General features: G+C 36.2%; 1 protein-coding gene across 1 annotated transcript in view; it reads right to left on the reverse strand.

Annotated features, from left to right (window-relative positions):
- Positions 1-6815: 6815 nt before the first annotated feature.
- Positions 6816-20251, reverse strand: part of HOOK1 (hook microtubule tethering protein 1) — a 28660-nt gene continuing 15224 nt past the window's right edge. Inside the window, exons 10-22 of the mRNA XM_039319823.1 lie at positions 18467-18607; positions 16350-16551; positions 15298-15408; positions 14855-14942; positions 14714-14774; positions 13645-13785; positions 12385-12478; positions 10874-10908; positions 10273-10355; positions 9690-9790; positions 8653-8754; positions 8018-8086; positions 6816-7283 (exon numbers count right to left, since the gene is read on the reverse strand). Of these exons, the coding sequence (XP_039175757.1) occupies positions 7155-7283; positions 8018-8086; positions 8653-8754; positions 9690-9790; positions 10273-10355; positions 10874-10908; positions 12385-12478; positions 13645-13785; positions 14714-14774; positions 14855-14942; positions 15298-15408; positions 16350-16551; positions 18467-18607 (1357 nt within the window). The 3' untranslated portion in view covers positions 6816-7154. The remainder of the gene's footprint in view (positions 7284-8017; positions 8087-8652; positions 8755-9689; positions 9791-10272; positions 10356-10873; positions 10909-12384; positions 12479-13644; positions 13786-14713; positions 14775-14854; positions 14943-15297; positions 15409-16349; positions 16552-18466; positions 18608-20251) is intronic.

Genomic DNA, 20251 nt, shown 5'->3' on the forward strand with positions numbered 1-20251 from the left:
AGGTAACTATAGCCCTTTTATGCCCTGGGGACAACTCCCAGGCTGTCTCAGGAATTCTGGGAGTTGAAGTCCACAGGTGATAAAGAGCCATAGTTACAGACCCCTGCTGTAACTGGTATTACTGCCTGAAGGTAACTGGTGGATTGTCCCCTGAAGCTGCAATACAGCACATCACAGTGATGATTTCACTAACCCTTGAGTTGCACAACTTACCTTTCTAATACATAGGTCTGAAACTCAGTGGTCTCTTAATTTTACTGCACTTTTGCCCCAGTCCACAATATTTTACTATTCTCATAGACAACTAGACTACTATTCATGCACATGTACACCTTTCGTTAAAAGGAAATGGATATTGTAAGATTCCATCAATACATTTTCATTTGCGACTTTTACATTTTGTTTGAGGAAGGCTGAGGTGTTTTCTTTGCTTTTTGATTCCATTGATGCTGTTTTGGGCCTCATATTACTTTTAAGGATTTCTCAGTTCAAAAGGGTGCTAACCTGTTTTCAAATTTTTAGAATTCACATTCTGAGGGGGCCTCGAGTCTGAAAGAGTAGTTGAGGCCACTGGGCGTCCAATCCTGATCTAGAATAATATAGTTTAAAATTTTCTATTGTTTTAATCTTTAGTTAAGAATTTCTCTAGTTTAGAAATTCCTTTTGGAATGGCATAGAAATAATTTGAGTGCAGAAAGAAAAACTGAGATTCATACATTTAGGCGGCAGCTTTGAACAAACATGTAAATTTTACTCATCCTTGGTCCTAATTGGGGTCTGGTTTTTATTTTCAGATTAGGTCCCTTACATTTAATAACCACATGGGAGGTATAGGGATAAGAGTATCTTTTTGGTAGGGAGAGAGATGATTATATGTTTAGATCTTATGTACCGGGAAATTAGCTCCTTGATATGATAGGAGAACTCGGTGACTTCAGTGATCCTAAGCAAGATGCTTTGTGACTTGTCCATTCAGGCAATAAAAACAAGCCCAATTCAGTTACATTCAACTGACCCAAACGTTTTCCTCATAAATCAACTGAATTTTAGAAAATGCATTTTAAAAAATCTGGGAGATTCGGCTACATTAGCATTGCTTTTCTTCTTCTTTTGGACATCAACTTCTCTCCTCTTCCTCCTGATTGTGAGAACTTGTAAATTAAATTTGTGGTAAACTTATGCTACAGTTGTTAGGAATATGCACTTGGTTTGACAGCACACATTCAATTACAAATACAATATAAAATAATTAAGGACCATAATATTAATATCAATTTTTAATGGGAATATAAAACATCTTGAAGAATAAAACCAGGTTTACAAAGTAGTGCAAATTATTTTTATACTATTTCTGTACAGTTCATTTTCTTTGCACAAATACAGACATATATCATACACATTAGAACCTGAAAAGTCTAACCCAAAATATCTCACACTTACTACTTAAAAGAGAAAACAAATAATTAGTAGTGCTTAAAAGTATATCTTCGCAAGCAAATACTTACTGGATAAAAACATATTTCATCTTAATAAAAATACATTAGTCTTTAAATGAAGCTTTTCATTGATTCTAAGAACTGCTTTAGTCAAATGAGATACTAAAAGTAAATTTCTTTTTAAAAATGTAATTTCTTTATATAAGTAAAATAACTTATTTTATGCATAACCAGAATGTCAATGCGTAAGTTATGCCAGCATGTATTTTGGAATCTAATGAAAATATTCAAATAATCAATACAGGGAACACATTACTCAGTATCACATCTACATTACGAGAAATAGTACCAGTGACATAAAATCAATTAATTCACTTCTAATTGTAAAAAAAAAAAAAAAAAAGTGAATTTGTAGAATCCATTTAAAAAGAATTCAATTGGTTTAATTTTTGCTTTGCTGACTAAGAAAGAGGTATAAAATTCTGGGTTCAATTGCTTTGATCAGTTATTTAAATTAGATTATTCAAAGGAGGTAGTTTATGTTTTGAAATAAGTGCTGTACCAAAAGGCAACTTCAAATTCAGTTGCCAAGAGTTATTCCAAAGGACTGTCCCCAGTCTTTACATTGTAACATCCCAAATATTCAGAATAAACTGCAATATCATAAAAGTTATGTTACTGTTGAGTGTGGAAACACATAAATACATGTGTATATCAAAGTGTGAGGCACCCACATTCTGCTAGGCTGCATAATCCAGTCCAGGCTATGTACAGTTTACAGTCTACATGCATATTTAATTTTTTTAGCAATAATTTCACTAATATCACAGTTGAAAAGCATCACCTTTATGTCACTAATGAAGCAATTGCTAATGAAGCAGTTAGTAAGACAGAGCTACAAAATCACAGACATGTTGATAATATTAAACTAGTTTAGGATTACAAGCTAAACATGACTGAGAATATTGCTACCATTAAAACTGAGAGCTGGTTATCAATTTTTTCCATCCATAAATATCTGAATTTATCTTGAGTAAAGGAATTATATTCTAGATGTATTGCAGATGAACAGGTAAGACATTATATGCAAAAGAAAAAGAAATATTTTAGGAGCAGCAATAATTATATTTATTGAGCCATCTAATTTGGACTTCTAATAAAGTCAAGTTTTCTATTACATGGATTTTTAAAAAATAAAAAATGAGTTTGCTTCTATAAAAGTATGCTTTGAATTAAGTTACAGTAAAGATGCAATTCTGAATTACTAAAAAGCTATGTTTTTTCCTGGTTCTTTAATACAAAGATGTGCAAACTGAAATACTTAAGCAGAAAAAATATACTGGCCAAAACGTAACTATTAGACCATAATCTAGCTCAACTGGTTAATGCAAACAGCTTTTGATGCTAGTCAGTCATAAATATTTTAAGTTTCTTGCTTCTGGTAAGATGAACTTCAGGTTTTTAATATTTTTCTATATTCTTGAAATTTGGTACAAATCTATTTGCCAACAGTAGTCATGTTTTGTTTCCACAACATGCATTACTGTGAATGAAACTGACTTGAACAAAATTGTGGTCTAGTGCGTGTTGGCTAGTACGATGAATGAAACAGCCTCTGACAACTATCAAATCCCAAAGTAGCAAGTGGAATGCAACCAAAGAACAAAACCCAAGAGACAATCAACAAACATATAAACGCTGAGAACTGTAAACTGAAAAAAAGTGAAATTATTTGACTATACATATAATTGCAATTGTGTATGTACTTGTTTGAAAATAAATGCTACTGAATTCATCAAGATTTATTCCTGAGTCGTTATACCTATTGCAATACTATCAATTTTATTGTTTAAAATGAAACAAAAATGTCCCAAATGACCACTCCTTCAGTGACCACTAGAATTTGCAACAGTGCTAAATGAGTGGTACTTACAGCCAGTCCTTCAAGTTCTGCTTATTGCCGTGCCTTCATGGTCACATGATCACAATCTGGGTGCTCAGCAACTGGCCTAGATTTCTTACCGTTGCCGCATCCTGTAATCATGTAAACATGATTTGCAACCTTCCCTACCGGCTTCTTACAAGCAAAGTCAATGGAAAAGCCAGTAGGAAGTTCAAAGTTGTAATTATGTGAGGCTCTCGCTTAATGATCTGCCTAGTGCACGTTTAACAATGGTACCCAGGGAATGTGGGAACTGCCATCATAAAATGGCAGTCATATGACATTATGGTATCACTTCACAACAAAAATTCCAGTCCTAATTACCATCATCAAGAACCACCTGTAGTCAGACTTGTGGCACTGTACCTATAAAAAACCATTTGATACTGAAGTTATTTGCTCAAGCCTGTTTTAAAATGCAAAAATAGTAAAACTATCACTATAATTTCAATTATAAATTTGGTGCCCAACAATACAAAAGCGTTATTAAAAAAATCCCAGCTCATAGGTTTCATCTTATTTGAGGTGCATGAGTTCAAGATTGTATTGCATTATAGTTCAATTTCAAATAGAATAATTTCGACCTCTTTCATTCTATTTAATTTGAATATGTGCATTTTCTTTTAATGGAAAATTTAAAGTTCTTGAAAGCAAACGTACATTTCATCCCTTAATAAAAGCTCTTGTGTTTGAAGTTCCTCCTATCTTGATCAATATTGTGTCATGGTTTTTAAAAACTTACCTCCAGAACGAACTCAACTATTAAGGAAAAAAACATCTTTATGTGTCAAAATAAGGATTAAGTTATTCTAAATCTAATTACTTTTTGCTGAATGGAAGAAGGGCTTGGGGAGAACTCAATAGGATTACAGCTTTACTGATTAAATCAATTATTTCACTCTACTTTGGGGAATATGGGATGAACCTCTTGCCATGAATCTAATATTCATGAATTTTCAGTTGCAATGTTATTTAAAGAATAAAAAAATATTAAAGAAAAAGAACTGTGTAGACATATCACCAATGAAAAACATTCCTATTAAAGAATACACTAACCTTAAAGAAAAAGAACTGTGCTGACATATCACTAATCAAAAATATTCTTATTAAAACCAGTGATTAACCTGGAGAGAAAACTTTTAAGTAGAACTTTAAATACGATGACAATTTACACATCTTTATATACAATATAGAATTGACAGCAAATATAAATCCTTTAAGAACTGTGCTTTTAAACTTATCCCCAATCTGTTTAGAATCCCAAAGAAAACATTAACTGTCTCTTGTCCTAAAGGTGTTTTTTCAAGGGGCAACTGGACTTTCTTGGTTTTTCTTTTGAAGACGTTTCGCTTCTCATCCAAGAAGCTTCTTCAGCACTGACTGGATGGTGGGGAATGGAAGGATTTATATTCCTTGCTGACAGCTGGTCATTTGCATTCTTTTATAGAGTTGTTGAGGCCACCTGAAGGTTTATCTGTGTCCTCAAGGTCACCTGAGTAGTTCAAATGGATGTGGAACTGTGTTCCAAGGAACTTATTGGAACTGCTGAAAGGACTGTGTTGTAGACTGGAGATAAATGATGTATCCCTCCCTCTCTGTTGAGAGAGGGCTGTTCAATTTTGACATAGATGGCTTCTTTGACCCCTTTCAAACCAGAGGTCCTTTCTGTCCAAAATGTGGACTTTGTTGTCTTCAAAAGAGTGGTCTTTGTCTTTTAACTGCAGATGGACTGCTGAATCTTATCCTAATGGGTTTGTTCTCCTATGTTGTGCCATGTGTTTATGAAGTGGTTGTTTTGCTTCCCCAATGAACAGATCTGCACGTCCCACTGCATTGTACTGCTTACACCATGTCGCTTAGTTTGTGTCTGGGTGTTTTATCCTTGGGCTGGACAAACTTCTGCCTTAGTGTATCCTTGGGTTTAAAGTGGGCACATATGTTGTGTTGGTTGAAGATCCTCCTGAGCTTTTCAGATATTCCTTCACCATATGGAATGACAACATTGGTTCGTTTATTGTTCTCTTCTGTTATGGAGGAGCTCCTACTGGGTCTATTTTGGGATTTGATGAAGGCCCAATTGGGATAGCAACACGTTCCAAGAGCTTCCTTGATGTGTTTTAGTTTGTTTTTTCTCCCATCTTTGCTGGTAGGCAGGCTTTCAGCTCAGTGGTGCAGGGTTCCTATTTTGTGCTCCGGTGGATGGAGAGAATCAAAATGTAAATATTGATCTGCGAGGGTGGGTTTTCTATAAGCTTCAGTGTTAAGGCTTCTGTCTTCTTTAATGTGTGCTGCACACTCCAGGAAGGCTAGACTATTTTCCTCAATATCTTCCTGCATGAATTTGATGTATCTGATATATATCTAATATGTTTGGTGAACACTTCCAATTCCTGTGTTTTGATCTTGACCCAAGTTATCGTCCACATACATATACCAGTGAATGGGTGGAATTCCTGTGAAGGAGTTTAGCGTTTTGTGGTTTCTACCTCTTCCATGTAGAAATTGGCCACAATGGAAGACAGAGGTAAACCCATGGCGCAGCCATGTTTTTGTCTTTAGAAACCTTCATTTTATTTAAAATAGATAGTGGTCAGGCAGAGATCCAGCATGGCACATATGTGGTCTGGGCTGAGATTGGTTTTGTTACCTAAGGTGCTGTCTTGTAGCAGTCGTTTTTTCACTACCCTGACAGCTTCAGTTGTTGGAATGTAGGTGAAGAGGGAAATCACATCATAGAAAACCATGGTCTCATCTTGCTGCTGAAGTCCTGTGAATTGCTGATGTGATTGGTGATGTTGCCAACTAGAGGAGCTAATAAAGTGGCTAGAGGTTTTGCAATGTTGTAGGTGACAAAGTTGATGCTGCTGAGAATTGATCTGAGTGGAGTTCCCCATTTGTGGATTTGGGGGAGTCCATATATGCATGGGGTGGCTTCCCCAGGATAAAGACAGTAATATTGTGGCTTGTCGATGACATTGTCCTTCAATAGGTGTTGCAAGAAATCAATGATGTTTTTCTTCCAACTGCTGGTGAGATATCTCTTCAGAATCTCATATGTAGCAGTGTCCTTCAGAAGACTGTTCACCTTGGTCTTGTAGTCATCTGTGTTCAAGATAACTGTGCATCTTCCTTTATTAGCTGGCAGGATGGTGATGTTTGGGTCTCTTCCTAGGGATGTCACTGCTCTCCTTTCTTGAATTGTGAGGTTGGAACGGGGCACTGGCCATCAGGAAATGCAACCGTCCATCTGCATTTAAAAGACAAAGGCCATTCTTTTGAAGACAACAAAGTCCACATTTTGCACATAGAGGATTGCTGGTTTGAAAGAGGGGTCAAACAGGCCATCTATGTCAAAATTGGCCTCTATGACTCACTAAAAGAATGCAAATGACCAGCTGTCTGCAAGGAATATAAATCCTTCTATTCCCTAGCATCTGGTCAGAGCTGAAGAAGCTTCTTGGAGGAGAAGCAAAATGTCTTCTAAGAAAAACAAGTCCAGTTGCCTCTTGAAAAAGCACCTTTGGGACAGCCATGACCTGGATGACTGAGAATCTCCAGAGACATTTAAATGTCTCTTGTTTCTTATCATCTGGCTAAATTAGATTTAGCAGCATATAGATCCCATTTGTAAAATAGCTGATGTCCTGCATCATAGTTTATTCGTTGTCTGACATTTTAAAACAGAAATAATAAAATAAATTAAGGACACTTTAGGGTAGACTCTCTTCTATGACTTAATCTGACGATGTAGGTGGTACTTTAACAGAGAGATTCCTTCAGGTGTTGGTCAGTCGCCGTTGCTGAGCAAGGAAAGACTGTGCAGGTGGGTACGAATGACCACCCTTGTAGACAGTACTCCCGCTTAAAAGTCTGGATTCCATTCCTAGTTTATGAAATGCTAAACTCTGGAAAGAAACAAGATAAATCAGTTAAATCCATGATTCTCTTCATTCAATCTCAAATAAAGCTAAACCTTATGATGGCTGATGTCTACTGTATTGCTAAATAATTAGTACATACATTATTTCCTTTTTTCTGGCTTATTGAAGAGATATACTTAATATCTGGCATAATCAACAGGCATTAAACATGCACAGGAGTCAGATAATATGCTATATAATTGATTCACACATTATGCATGATAATCCTGGAATAATTTCCAGAAACAGCTCTTCTTAAAAGGAGTATCACATTTGGAATATGACTACTGAAAAATGTATGACAATTATAGATTCCAGCACTCCAGGAATGGACAGTCTATAACACTCATAAGTTGTGGCCTCCAGCCCTCCTCAGACCACACCACCATTTGGCAACAAAACAGGAAGCACAATTTTTGGTGTTATTTCACACACACGTACCCTTCCGGGAGACATAGAGGCCTAAAGGCCATTAAACTGAATGCTCAGTATCTGCTATGGGACAACAAACAACCATACTGAGATCAAGAATAGCTGAGAAGATAAATAACATTAAAAATCAAGTAAAATGTTAAGTAAAAATTAAGAATTTTACTTTGAAGGAAGAATGGAAGAGTGGAAAATCTATCATAGGAAGCTGCTTTCATCAGTAGAATATATTTGGACTTCACCCATGTTTACTAATGTTCTTTTCCATGTGCACAAGTACAGTAGCTCACCTGGTTATACCATGCAGATACAATTAACTTTTCTTCATGCTCCTGAATCCTGACTGATTTACACTGACCCTAAAATGAATTTGTGGGAAATATAAAGTAAGTAGAAGAAATTATATGACATTCAAAGCAATAAATTGATTACTATAAGCATAATTTTGAAAGCAACATAAGCCTCAAAAAAGGATTAAGTTTTGCTGCTTTATATTATCTTCAGTAATATATCCAGATTTTAATCACATTCCTTCTGGCCTAATTTTACTAATCTCTTATGGCAGTTCTTAGTTCATTACTAGTGTTTCTCAACCTGGGCAACTGTAAAAGGTATGGACTTCAACTCCCAGAATCCCCCAGTCAGCAATATTGGCTGGGGAATTCTAGGAGTTGATGTCCACACCTCTTAAAATAGCCCAGGTTGAGACACACTGGTTGTTACCATTTCAAGAAGGAAAAATACATTAAAATGGTTTCATATTGCTTTAGTTTTACTGCTTGGTTTCATGTTTTGTTCTATTGTCGTAAATTCCCTTAAGTGTTCATATGAGCAGAAAGCAAATATGCATTTAATAAATATATATAAAAACACAGTTGCCTGATGGTAAGATGAGCGGTGTATAAATTTAATAAATAAATAATACCTCAAGTGTTTCAATTTTTTTGTCTTTCTCTGCCAACTGTTTTCTTAGCAACATTATTTCAGTAGATGCCGGTTTTAATTTGGGATCTAAAGTTTTTATGACCTGCAGAAAGAACATACATTATGTTTGCAATTATTCTTGTCTAGTTACAAAATCAACTCAGAAATAACTTATGCAACAATTGCATCAGTCAAATAGTCTAAAGTTTGCCATTCTAATTGAACAAGCCACCTTTATTAAAAATGTTTGGAACAATTTTGCACTGCGACTCCTATTCTTTCTTCCAGAATGTTTTTTCTACTTCCCAGTCTAGCCTATAGCTCCAGTCTATTGCTCCTTTAATTTACATTAACAATTTTGCTCTGTTTTTTTGCTTTTACAGGTACAGTCTAGCTGAGAAAAAGCTTTCGTATGTGACGTTTGTGACATAGTTTGAAGGGATTATTTTTTTCTATTAATCTTTCATTTAAATGAAAAGGATATAGTGCATATATCCTTTTGATATAGCTATCAGTGATTGAAGTAAAAATCCAGAGTGCCATAGATTTTATTCTATTTCTTTTTTCCAGGATGAGATAAACCTTTCCTGGAAAAGCAGAGTAAGCTAATGTTGGGGGTTTGTTTTTTTATATGTTTAATTCTTTTAGATCACAAGGAACAATTGAAAGCCATTTTGTTGTAAGCATCAGGCTTGAAATCGGGAGATGGTGAGTTCTAGTCCTGCCTTGGGCACAAAGCCAGCTGGGTAACTTTGATTCAGTTACTTTTTCTCAGCCCAAAGAAGGATGCAATGGCAAATCACTTCTGAAAAATCTTGCCAAGAAAACTGCAAGGACTTATGCAGGCAATCTCCAAGAATCAGGCACAACTGAATGGAAGAAAAAAGATTAATTAGATACTATCACATAATTAACTAAATTAGGAAACTTAAGCATGGTCTAGAGAACTAATGTAGCTTTAAAAGAGTAGATGTGGGGTTGGAACAATTTTCCAGGTCAAGAGTTCTTAAATAATTCATTACAGAAAATAATACTCACAATTCTTGCTTTTTCTAAATACATCTTATATCTCTCTTCCATGGATTTCATATCTTCATCTTTCTTATGCAAAGCAGCTTCTAATTCTTCTATTTTTTGTGCTATTATTAGAAAAGCCAAGGTAATAATTAGTAGAAATAAATATCCAAATCTGGAACAACCAATAACATTAGAATGTGAATACTGTTAGCTCCGGAGGCCTACAGGATCAGTAATTAGTTGTAATCCATTAATTAAGGCTACAGATTGTGATCCCATTAGTGCCGATAAAATTTGGATTCTAATAAAATATCTGAAGGACCACAAGGTCCTCATTTTTGCCATATAACCAGCTGCATTCACTATAGTATTCAGAAATACAGCTCAAAGATATCATATATACTGCATTTAATAAAATATGACTTTTGAGAACAAAGAAAAAAGGGACGTATCCTTCAATTTATCTACTTGCAGTATTTTATCAATACATTGGGTAGTAAAAGACACCTAATACAGAAAGTTTAATGTCCTCCAAAGTTTATATATGCAATAGGAATAAAGTATACCTGTACTAAAAAGTGAAAGGGGCAACAGATTACTTTACCATTTTGATTTAAATCTGGTTGAAGGTCTGCAAGAAGAGCTTCCTTCTTCTGCAGTTCATCATGGACTTCATTTAATTTCTCCCTGAAAGGACATGGCTCTTTTAACTAAAGGACAACATAATTGACTTACTTTATTTTATATAAAAAAAACCCGCATGTTACTTTCTCACCTTACAATTCTATGAAACACTAAAACACTGCATCCCACCATAAAACCAATACAAAGCTATTAAAAAAAACAAATCAAGATGATAACTTAGGTGAGAAACACATTATTTATCCTAACAGTTATGAATTCCTGAGCAAACCCTGATTCTCTCTCAAGGTTTGGAGGATGAATGCCTAAGGAGAATCCACCATTATTGAGTTACAAGATCAATATGTCTGGGAAGGTAGGAGAGGGGATCATACAACTGCAAAAAACCCTGCTGGTCCACGATCCCCAACTTTACGTATATATTATGTATATATTTTACTACTAATAAAATTCCACAATGGTGTTACAAACCAGAAAAAGGTTAGTTAAATAAGTTGTTAAAAAAAAGTCTTATTCTCATGCCTGTTCACATGCATACAAAGAAATATAAATGTTTCACTTACATATGGGCTGCTATCTTCTGCTTCAATTCACTGGACTGGAAATAAAAATTATAATGTCATTAGATCCATCTGAACAATCATACATACAAACATAACTATGATCAATCCCACTGCAGAGGAACATAAAAACTACTGAGTACTACTTCATTACATAATCTCATTGGAACAGACAATGTTTCAGGATCTCACTTCAGTATCAGATAAAAACAAGGAAAGTTATTTTCAGCCTATGTGTTTCCCATATCGTCATTGTCCTGTGATTTTTTTAGGAATGGCTATGCATCACACTGGTTCCTATTTGAAATCTTTTCTTAGTCATTCATGTACAACTGACTGCTCCCAACATTAAAATATGTCATGTACTTGTGTTTGCATTTAAAATGCATGTTTTAATTTTAATTTATGCAATAAGCAATTAACTATGGGACAAGAGCCAGAATAAATATTTACTTTGAAATTAAGATATCCCAACTCCAAGGAATGATTAACGACATACATAAAAATGTTATAAACATATACAAAAATCTTGTACAACGTTCAACTTTCCAGCTTTAACCAAAGCTGTCAATTTCCACTGAAATCAAGCCTGAATAATCCTTTCTTCAAAATAATGAACTCACTGTGCATATATGTATACATACATGCATATATACATTTTTATCTTGGAACTGGCCAGAGGCCATATTCCAAAAAGACAACTCAGGTTCAAAATTTAATCAGCATTAATACGAATCACTATTAGCCAGAATTACTTCTCTGTAGAAAAAAAAGTATCCTATTATCAAAGTTAACTGATTCCTGTATGCATACTTAGACATAAATAGCCTTCTAACTATGGTAAATTATGCATAAGCTGTCACACAAAGAAAGGCCTCCTATAGCAAGCATCTGTACATTCTTATTCTGTAATATAACTTACATTAGATTTTTACAGAGTACTTAGAACTTATTTCACTTATGTTCTACTATGAAATAAAGGTAGTCCTCTGCTTACGACAACTGGAACTGGAACTGTCATTGCAAAGCAACGTGATTGTAAAGTGCAATGTCACGTGACTGCATCACTTACCGAGGGCAATTCTGCCAGTCCCGATAGCCGTGATTAAGTGAGGACTGCATGGGTTGTAATGAGAGAACCATGGGTGACCACGAATTCCAACTTCCTGCTGGCTTCCCCACTCACTTCGCTTATGGGTAGCCAGCAGGGAATATCATAAATCGCGATCACTTGACCATAAATACACACTGCAACAGCCACAATACAAGGGCCCACTGTAAGTACCATCTGCTCAGGACTGACATAATTTTGAACAGTCACTGAACAAATGGACGTAATTCAAGAACTCTCGGTATAGTCCAGGGGTAGGCAACCTTGGCTCTTTTATGACTCTTGGACTTCAACTCCCAGAATTCCTGAGCCAGCATAGCTCAGGAATTCTGGGAGTTGAAGTCCATGAGTCATAAAAGAGCCAAGGTTGCCTACCCCTGGTATAGTCCCATGTCACACTTACCCTTTCTCTTTCTGACTTGGACTCTTGATCCTGCAAACACTTCTGAAGGTCTTCAATCTGCTGCTGCAACTCCCCAAGACCCTCCTTGCTCAGCCTATCGTGAAGCATTAAACGTAAGACTATGAGTAGAGTTCAGGAATTTCAAGCATGAAATCATTGTTCTTGCAAGGTTTACACCCACACGCTAGGCTGGCAGCAAGAACATCCTTGACAGCCTCTCTACTGAGGTATTTATCCCTCCAAAATAGATCAGAGACAATCCTCGGACTACAATGATCATTGGAACCCGGATTGTTGTCACTAATTGATGCTGTTATAAAGCACAATGCCATATAATTGCATCCACATAGTAACATTCCCAGTTGCTATCATAATTGTTAAGTAGGCACGGGTCATCATTAAGCAGAAAGTGACAGGAATCCCAGGTAAGGAGCACCGGGATGTTTTGGGGGAGGAAGGATGAGGGCTGGTGCATTCTGCATGTTAACGGGGGGGGGGGAGGCAAGAGAGGGTTTTGGATGCCTGCTGCAGACCGTGTCTGAGCACAGGAAGCTGCAGGGTGGATGCCATGGCACAAGTGCACAACCCCAGGGGATGGATGGTGCAGTGTGATGCAAGCACAAGAAGATCAGGAGGACTTATCAGAGCAGCGTACATCCTTCTCTGCTGGCTTCCGCATTGATTTAACTTGTGGGAAGCCAGCAGGGAAGGTCTCAAATAACGACTATGTTACCACAGGAGACAAGCACCATTGGAACTGTGAGTTGGTGGCCAAGCAATAGCCATCACATGACTGTTGGGGCATTGAGACAGTTGGAACTGGTTGTTAGCGTGTCTTGGTCAGTGCCATCACAACTTGAAACAGCTGCTGAATGAACAGTCAGTACGCGAGGAATACCTGTACTTTGTTATGTAGGAATTGAGAAGAAACCAGAGGGAAGGACTGCAGAGAGTAGAATGCCACTCAGAAGAAATTGGCTGGCCCTAAACTTTAAGGATTTCTCTTTCCCAGTGAATCACAATCTACCTCATTTTGAGAAGGTCTCCTATTTAGTATTTAATAAGCAACTCTAGGAGGAGACTGAGTAGGAAAGCCCACTTTCAATCCAGTTTCACCCCTCAGTGTGGAGCCAATCAGTCTTTCATGTGCTTTCTATCATTCTTCAGTATGTTTACATCTCCCATTTTGTGTCTTTCACAAGTTTTTCGTATTTATAAAAAAATAGCATTAAGTAAATGTTATGTGAAGGAGAGAATCACCTGTTTTCAGTTTCTAATTCATTTATCATCCGATTTTTTTGTTCCAGCTTCTCTTGAAGCCCTGCAATTTGTTCATTTTCCGATCCTTCTTGTTGCAAATGAAGCATTTTGTTTTCATGCTGAAGCCGAATGAACATTTCTCTGAGATTTAAAATAAAATTTGAAAGCAGGCATGTTTTGCAAAAGACTGCATTTTCCACCAACATTATAAAACAGGGCTCACTGTATATTACAATACAATTGGCAATCTCTGTGATATTATACACTAAAGTCTGCTTGCAGCCCTAGTCATGTGTTAATTTCATTTCAGTAGAAAGACCCTAGAAAAACCTCTTAAAAATAGCATATAGATGTGTAGATTATAGACTTCTTCCTCAAAAGCAGCCTCTAATCCCATTGGCTGAAACAGCTAGGAGGCAAGGAAATGGAATCAGGTTTCATTCTTCCAGAAAATTAATAAATCCCCCTTATCAACTTACTCCTTTGCCGATACACATCTGATCCTCTGGATGGGATCTTACTAGGAAAGCCTTAACACCATAAAGCTATACAGTGAAATCTGTAAAACTCGAGTCCAATTTGGAGCCAGAGATACAGAATTATGTTTATCACTGTATTTCCTATATTGGTTACTTTTTTTAAATTGAGAGTACAGTATTCTGGAACGTATAGCTCCATGGACCGTATAGCTCTATGTAACCCTAACTAGAGAGCAGATATCAGTGTGTTGGAGCCGTGTGGCTAGGAACCATGCAGCTGGTGAACAAAGGATCCCATCTGGCTTGTGTCCAGGAAGTCTCTCAATGACCTGCCAGACACTCCAACACACTGATACCTGCTCTCTAGTTAGGGTTACATAGAGCTATACGGTCCATGGAGCTATACGTTCCAGAATAGTACAGTATATATATATTTTAAAATGATTCAAATTAGAAACCAATATTTCCAATATTTAGGGTTTTATCTTTATATGAATATGGGATTTCTCTGTTGTCTGGCATTCCACATTACACACATCACATTAGAAATAAGATTCACACTTCATTTTACATGTGTTTACTTCTCTTACCTAAATTCCACAGGCAGAATTTCAGCAGCAAGGTTTTCTTGGTTTTTCACAGTCGATACACCTGATAGCATAAAGCAAAATCATAAGGCTACTTTCCATGGAGTCTAAGCAAAATAATTCTAAATAATTTTTTTTAAGTACCTGCTTGGTTCAGATGATCCTGCTGCATTTGTGAATACCTGAGCTCTTCATTGGTCTCTTTCAATGCATCACGCTGAATTATCAATCTCTGAAAATAAAAAAAAGTCATTTAATAATGGTAGATGCATATCAAAATACTTGTGTTAATATTATATGAGAGCTTTAATTGCTTCTCCACCTGAAAAAGACATCCCTGAATAACTCATAATAAGGGAACATGATTCTGTTATAGAATATAGAACATCATTCTCAAAAAGAATAAACCAGTTTTCATAATGGATAGTAACATCTTCTATGATGGCCTAAAACAAATTATCATTATATTGCAGCTATTCCGAGACTCAACATTCTAAGTAACCCGCTTCCTTTGCACATGCACATAGGTATCTTGAATTCCCAATATTTTGAAAACTGTATTTCCACCAGATTAGTAGAAACCTCACCTCTTTCTCTTTAATTAATGTTTCATGCTTCTCTTCTAATTGTTTCATTTCAAAAGCTAGTGCATCTGCTCTTTTGGATTCTTCAGAAAGCTTGTTATGAAGTTCCTGGATCTGGTTTAAAAAGAAAACCAATAATCTCTTTAAACGTTTCAGAACTTGGTAATTTAAAATAAATTCTTCTGTAATATTGGTGCAGAAATAGTGTTACAATCAGAATTTCATTATCTTCATGAGAACCTATTATCTTTTTAACATTAGCTGGAAATCAATTTTTCCCTGGTTAAATGGAATATATCCACAACAGTTCATTTAGTGACTGTCTGAAGTTACTACTGAACTGTAAAGAGCAACTTATGACCATTTTCACACTTATAACCGTTACAGAATACTCATGGTCATATGGATGCTTGACCTGGTTCATATTTATGACCATAGCTGTGTCACAAGGTCATGTGATCGCTTTTTGTGACCTTCTGACAAGCAAAGTCAATGGGGAAGTCAAATTCACTTAATGCCATGTTACTAACTTAACAATGGCAGTAATTCACTTATCAGTTGTGTCAAGAAAGGCCATAAAACGAGGCAAAATTCACTTAACAAATGTCTTGCTTAGCAACAGAAATTTTGGGCTCAGTTGTGGTCCTAAGTCAAAGACTACCTGTACTTGATTGTTCTTCTAAAGCATTTCATCATCATCATCTTAGCATGCATTATTTAATGCTTAGAAATTCAGGTCAACAGATTCAATTACTAGAGTGTAGTAGGTCTATGGCACTAGTTTTCATGATTCTACTCTTAATCCAACTAACAGCACTTTTGAAGACATGCAAGTGTTACTGGCAATGCTAAATCTACCAACAAGTTTATCTTATTCATTTAAAACAAAATGAATATGAGTGAAGTACTGTTGATATAAACAATAAAAATGTTTGCAAGGACAACATAAGGAGGAAGTCACTTTTCATTCTCAGCTTTTTTAGACCTAAAAGTGAACACTTTTTACACAACTGAAATAGTACAAAGAAAACACAGAAATTCAAGCAATTTCTTACCTGCCTTTTGTAAGTTTCCAACTGTGCACGGGCTGCATTTGCTTTCTTTAATTCTTCTTCTAGGCTAACTGTGTTGTGCATATACATCATGTTTGTTTCCTGAAGTATTTTCATCTGTCTCCGAAGGTCATTCAAGTCTTCCAGCTTTTTGCGATACACCTCAACCATTGACTCCAGTTTATTTGTTTTATCAACAACAGTCCTAAAATAATAACATATTCAGTTATTTCATAAGCATGCTTTGAACCACTAACAGACAACAAAATGCAAATACATATTTAAGAGAAAAGTAAGATCGTATTTATTAAATATTTTTTCTCAGGTTCAAATTGCAGGCCTAAACAGAAAATAGGACTTTCCAGTTCCACATAATTAAAACTGGAGCATCCACTGCAGTCCTCCTTTTACTAGACAATGATCCATGCCACTTCAGGATAGGCTTTCCTTTTGAATCACAGGTCTTCTATCATGGTCAGTTTGGAGGAGAAAACCCTAAAACAGTCATAGGTTCCCCCAGGGAGGTCTCAAGAGGCTATTATTAGTCAACACAGAAATACTATGAAAGCTAAAATGCTGCAATACCCAACTGAAATTAAGTTTGTTTACCAGAGTTAAAATATTCCTTCAATACTTAATTCAAAATCAGTATCTTAGCTAGAGACTGAATGATGATCTTGGTATACGGATCTCATACTACATATGCTACCAGTAATAAGATATGCAAATAAAAGTAATTTGCAATTTTCATATGAAGACATTAAATATTTGTTACTCTAGAACAATTTTAAATATTACAGGAACCTGCAAGAGAACAAAGTATATCAAGAATATCAAATAAAAACTTTAAGTGTTGGAACCACAAGACTTACTTTACTTGCTGCATTACAGTGTTTAGGAAAAAGAATTGAATACCTAGGAAAAATTGAAGAGGAAGCAAAGAAACAAAAACAAAGATACTCTGAATTTAATAGCTTGCTGCCAAATTTCAGTAACAGAATCTTGGGTGTTCTGAATGATGCCAAAAAGGAGGGAAAGGTTAATTTACTGCGCAGATAGTCCTCACCTTACAACAGTTTATTTAGCGACCATTCAAAATTACAACAGTACTGGAAAAAGTGACTTATGACTGTTTTTCACACTTAGGATCACTGCAGCATCCCCATGGTCATGTGATCAAAATTCAGACCCTTGGCAACTGACTCATATTTATGACAGTTGCAGTGTCCTGGGATCATGTGTTCACCTTTTGCAACCTTCTGACATGTAAAGTCAATGGGGAAGCCATGCTTCTAATTTAACAACTGCAGAGATTCACTTAACAACTGTGGCAAGGTAGGTTGTAAAACGGGGCAAAATTCACTTAACAAAAGTGTCCCTTAGCAACAAAACTTTCGGCCTCAATTGTGGTCGTAAGTTGAGGACCACCTGTATTATGTCATAATGAAAGCTCTCCCATACTTCACCAAGCTGATGCATCTCAAACATATTAGTCCGCCATCTTTAGAATTCACATCCAGTATGCCCTTCTTTAACAGTGAATCCTGAAATTCACAGATGAGAGTATCTGGAAGTAGCAATATAGCGAGTTTTTGATTTTGAGGATGTCACTATAAAAAACACTGCACCCTCTTTCTGCTGTAATTTATGCCATTTCTGTAATGACGTCATTGCACCAATGATATGAATTCAAGCAAATGACATCAGCATTTGTGAATAATAAGACACCTCATCCTCTCAATTAGACTATTAAAAACAATATATAATGGCTTAGTTAGGTCTAGTGGTTAAGACACCAGGCTAGAAGCCAGGAGACTGTGAGTTCTAGTCCTGCATTAGGCATGAAAATTGGCTGGGTGACTTGGGCCAGTCACTTTATCTTAGCTCAAGTCACCTCACTGGGTTGTTGTTGTGGGAAGAATAGGAGGAAGGAGTGTTTTATGTATTCACTGCCTTGAGTTATTTCTAAAATGAAGACAGGAAATAAGTAAACAAACAAATAATGTGAGGGAAGGGTAGCAGCTGAAAAAGTGTGGTGTATTCTTTGGAAAACTCCAAGATGATAGAATTCTGCACATTAAAGAGACGACAACACAGAGGATTGCATTTATGTTGTATACCTAAGAACATCTATTTCATCTTTCAGAGCCCGGGACTCTTCTGCTAGAGACGTCAGTTCATCATTTCGATGTTGCAGCTCAATCAGTTGTTTCTCAAGCTCTTCACAATGAACACGATAATCATCTTTTGTAGTTTCAAGTCTTTGCAAAAACAATACAATTAATAGAAAGGGTTTTACTATCAACTTCCTTAGTATGAAACATGCTGGTAGCTTTCATAAAAATATACGGAAAAGTTTTAGCACAGAAATTTGTACAAATTTGTCATATGCAGGCATACTGGGGGCAAATGAAGGACCACTCAGTCTTAAAATTGTAATGTAACAGCAAAATATTTCATGTTTAACCACTTTCTACGTCATATTTTTACAACAAAGAGAAAGACCCTAAATAGCGTTTCTGCATTATTAAAAATTAAACAATGAATTACTACCTTTATTTTAAAAAAAGCAAAGCAAAAACAAAACTGGCGCCATAGTACATATTTAGGATATGTAGCTACTCAGTAATGGCACATTACTCTCCTACCTTGTGGAACACCCTCCATCTCCCCAAGATCTGGAAGGCACTTCTACTTTTCTTCTAACCTTCTAATTTTCCAAAAGTTCTTTAAAAACTGGATTTTCCCCCAGGCATTGAGACAGGGTAAGGCTGGAGTCCAAAGATTATGTTCTTGTTTTCAAAAAATGTTTGGGGATTGTGTTTTAAGGCACCCAGAGTTGTAGGAGTTTAGGGGGAGGGAAGGGGAATATACAGGATTTATTATTTGCGTATTCTCCTCACTGCTTCTGTAAGTTGCCTAGATTTATGGCAAATAAGATAGGTGATTATGTACATAATGTCATTAAGATAGAATGAAGTATGAAAGGAACCAAAACAAAAGATTACAATAATAAAAAGCAGCATATTATACATGTACTACAGTAGGAAAAAAATTTATGAACTGACTATAACTTCTGATTTCCTGTTCAATGAGATCTGACACTGGTGAGGGAGCAAATAATTAACAAACTAGTTTGGTCTAACAAGAATGACTTGAGAAAAGCCTCAATGCTTAAGCTAATGCTTCAGAATAAAATACAAAGAGCTTTCTAAGGGACTAAAACTGCAAACTCGGGGTCTTTGTACCATAGAAGAGAAAAGTGAACCCTTGTTGACCCTTGTGACAGTTAATCAAGCTTCTGGCTAAACAAATCAAAGGCTAAAAATGCCAAGTTGTTACAGATATGGATTCGGGTGGGCTATGTCATTGGGGGGGGTTATATTGTCCTTTTCCCTATAAGCCCATTATATAAGTTTCGTCTTAGAACTCTCTCAAAGGGCAGAACCTTGTATTCCATCCCTTGCATAGACCAATAAACATGGATCAAGCAGATCGTGTGGACTCTACTCAACTGGGAGATGGTATGAGTCAAAAGAATGCTCACATGATAGCCAGCAACCCCACTATTTTATACATGTTCATAACATCATTCCAACACAAGGGATGACTACATTCATTTTATAATCATCTCTCTGGAAACTGCTGGAGAGACAGAATAGGTTGCAATCATTGAAACAATATGAATCTCTATGGGATACAGATAGCTGAGCAAAGCCTCTTCAGGAAAGAGTCACAAATGAACAGGATAATTTGAGAGAAGGCTGGCCTTTGACAGCTCCAGGCCTAATAGACCATAGCGCTGCAAAAACTACAATAAAAACCTCTGAAATAGGTAACACAGTCAGAACAAAAATGGGGTGTGTACAAAAGCTATACTGTAGCTTTTTGCATCAAACAGCACT

This window comes from Crotalus tigris, unplaced genomic scaffold (genome assembly GCF_016545835.1).
Source record: "Crotalus tigris isolate CLP2741 ecotype Arizona unplaced genomic scaffold, ASM1654583v1 scf7180000023617.9722795, whole genome shotgun sequence".
In the NCBI taxonomy this organism is placed as follows: domain Eukaryota; kingdom Metazoa; phylum Chordata; class Lepidosauria; order Squamata; family Viperidae; genus Crotalus; species Crotalus tigris.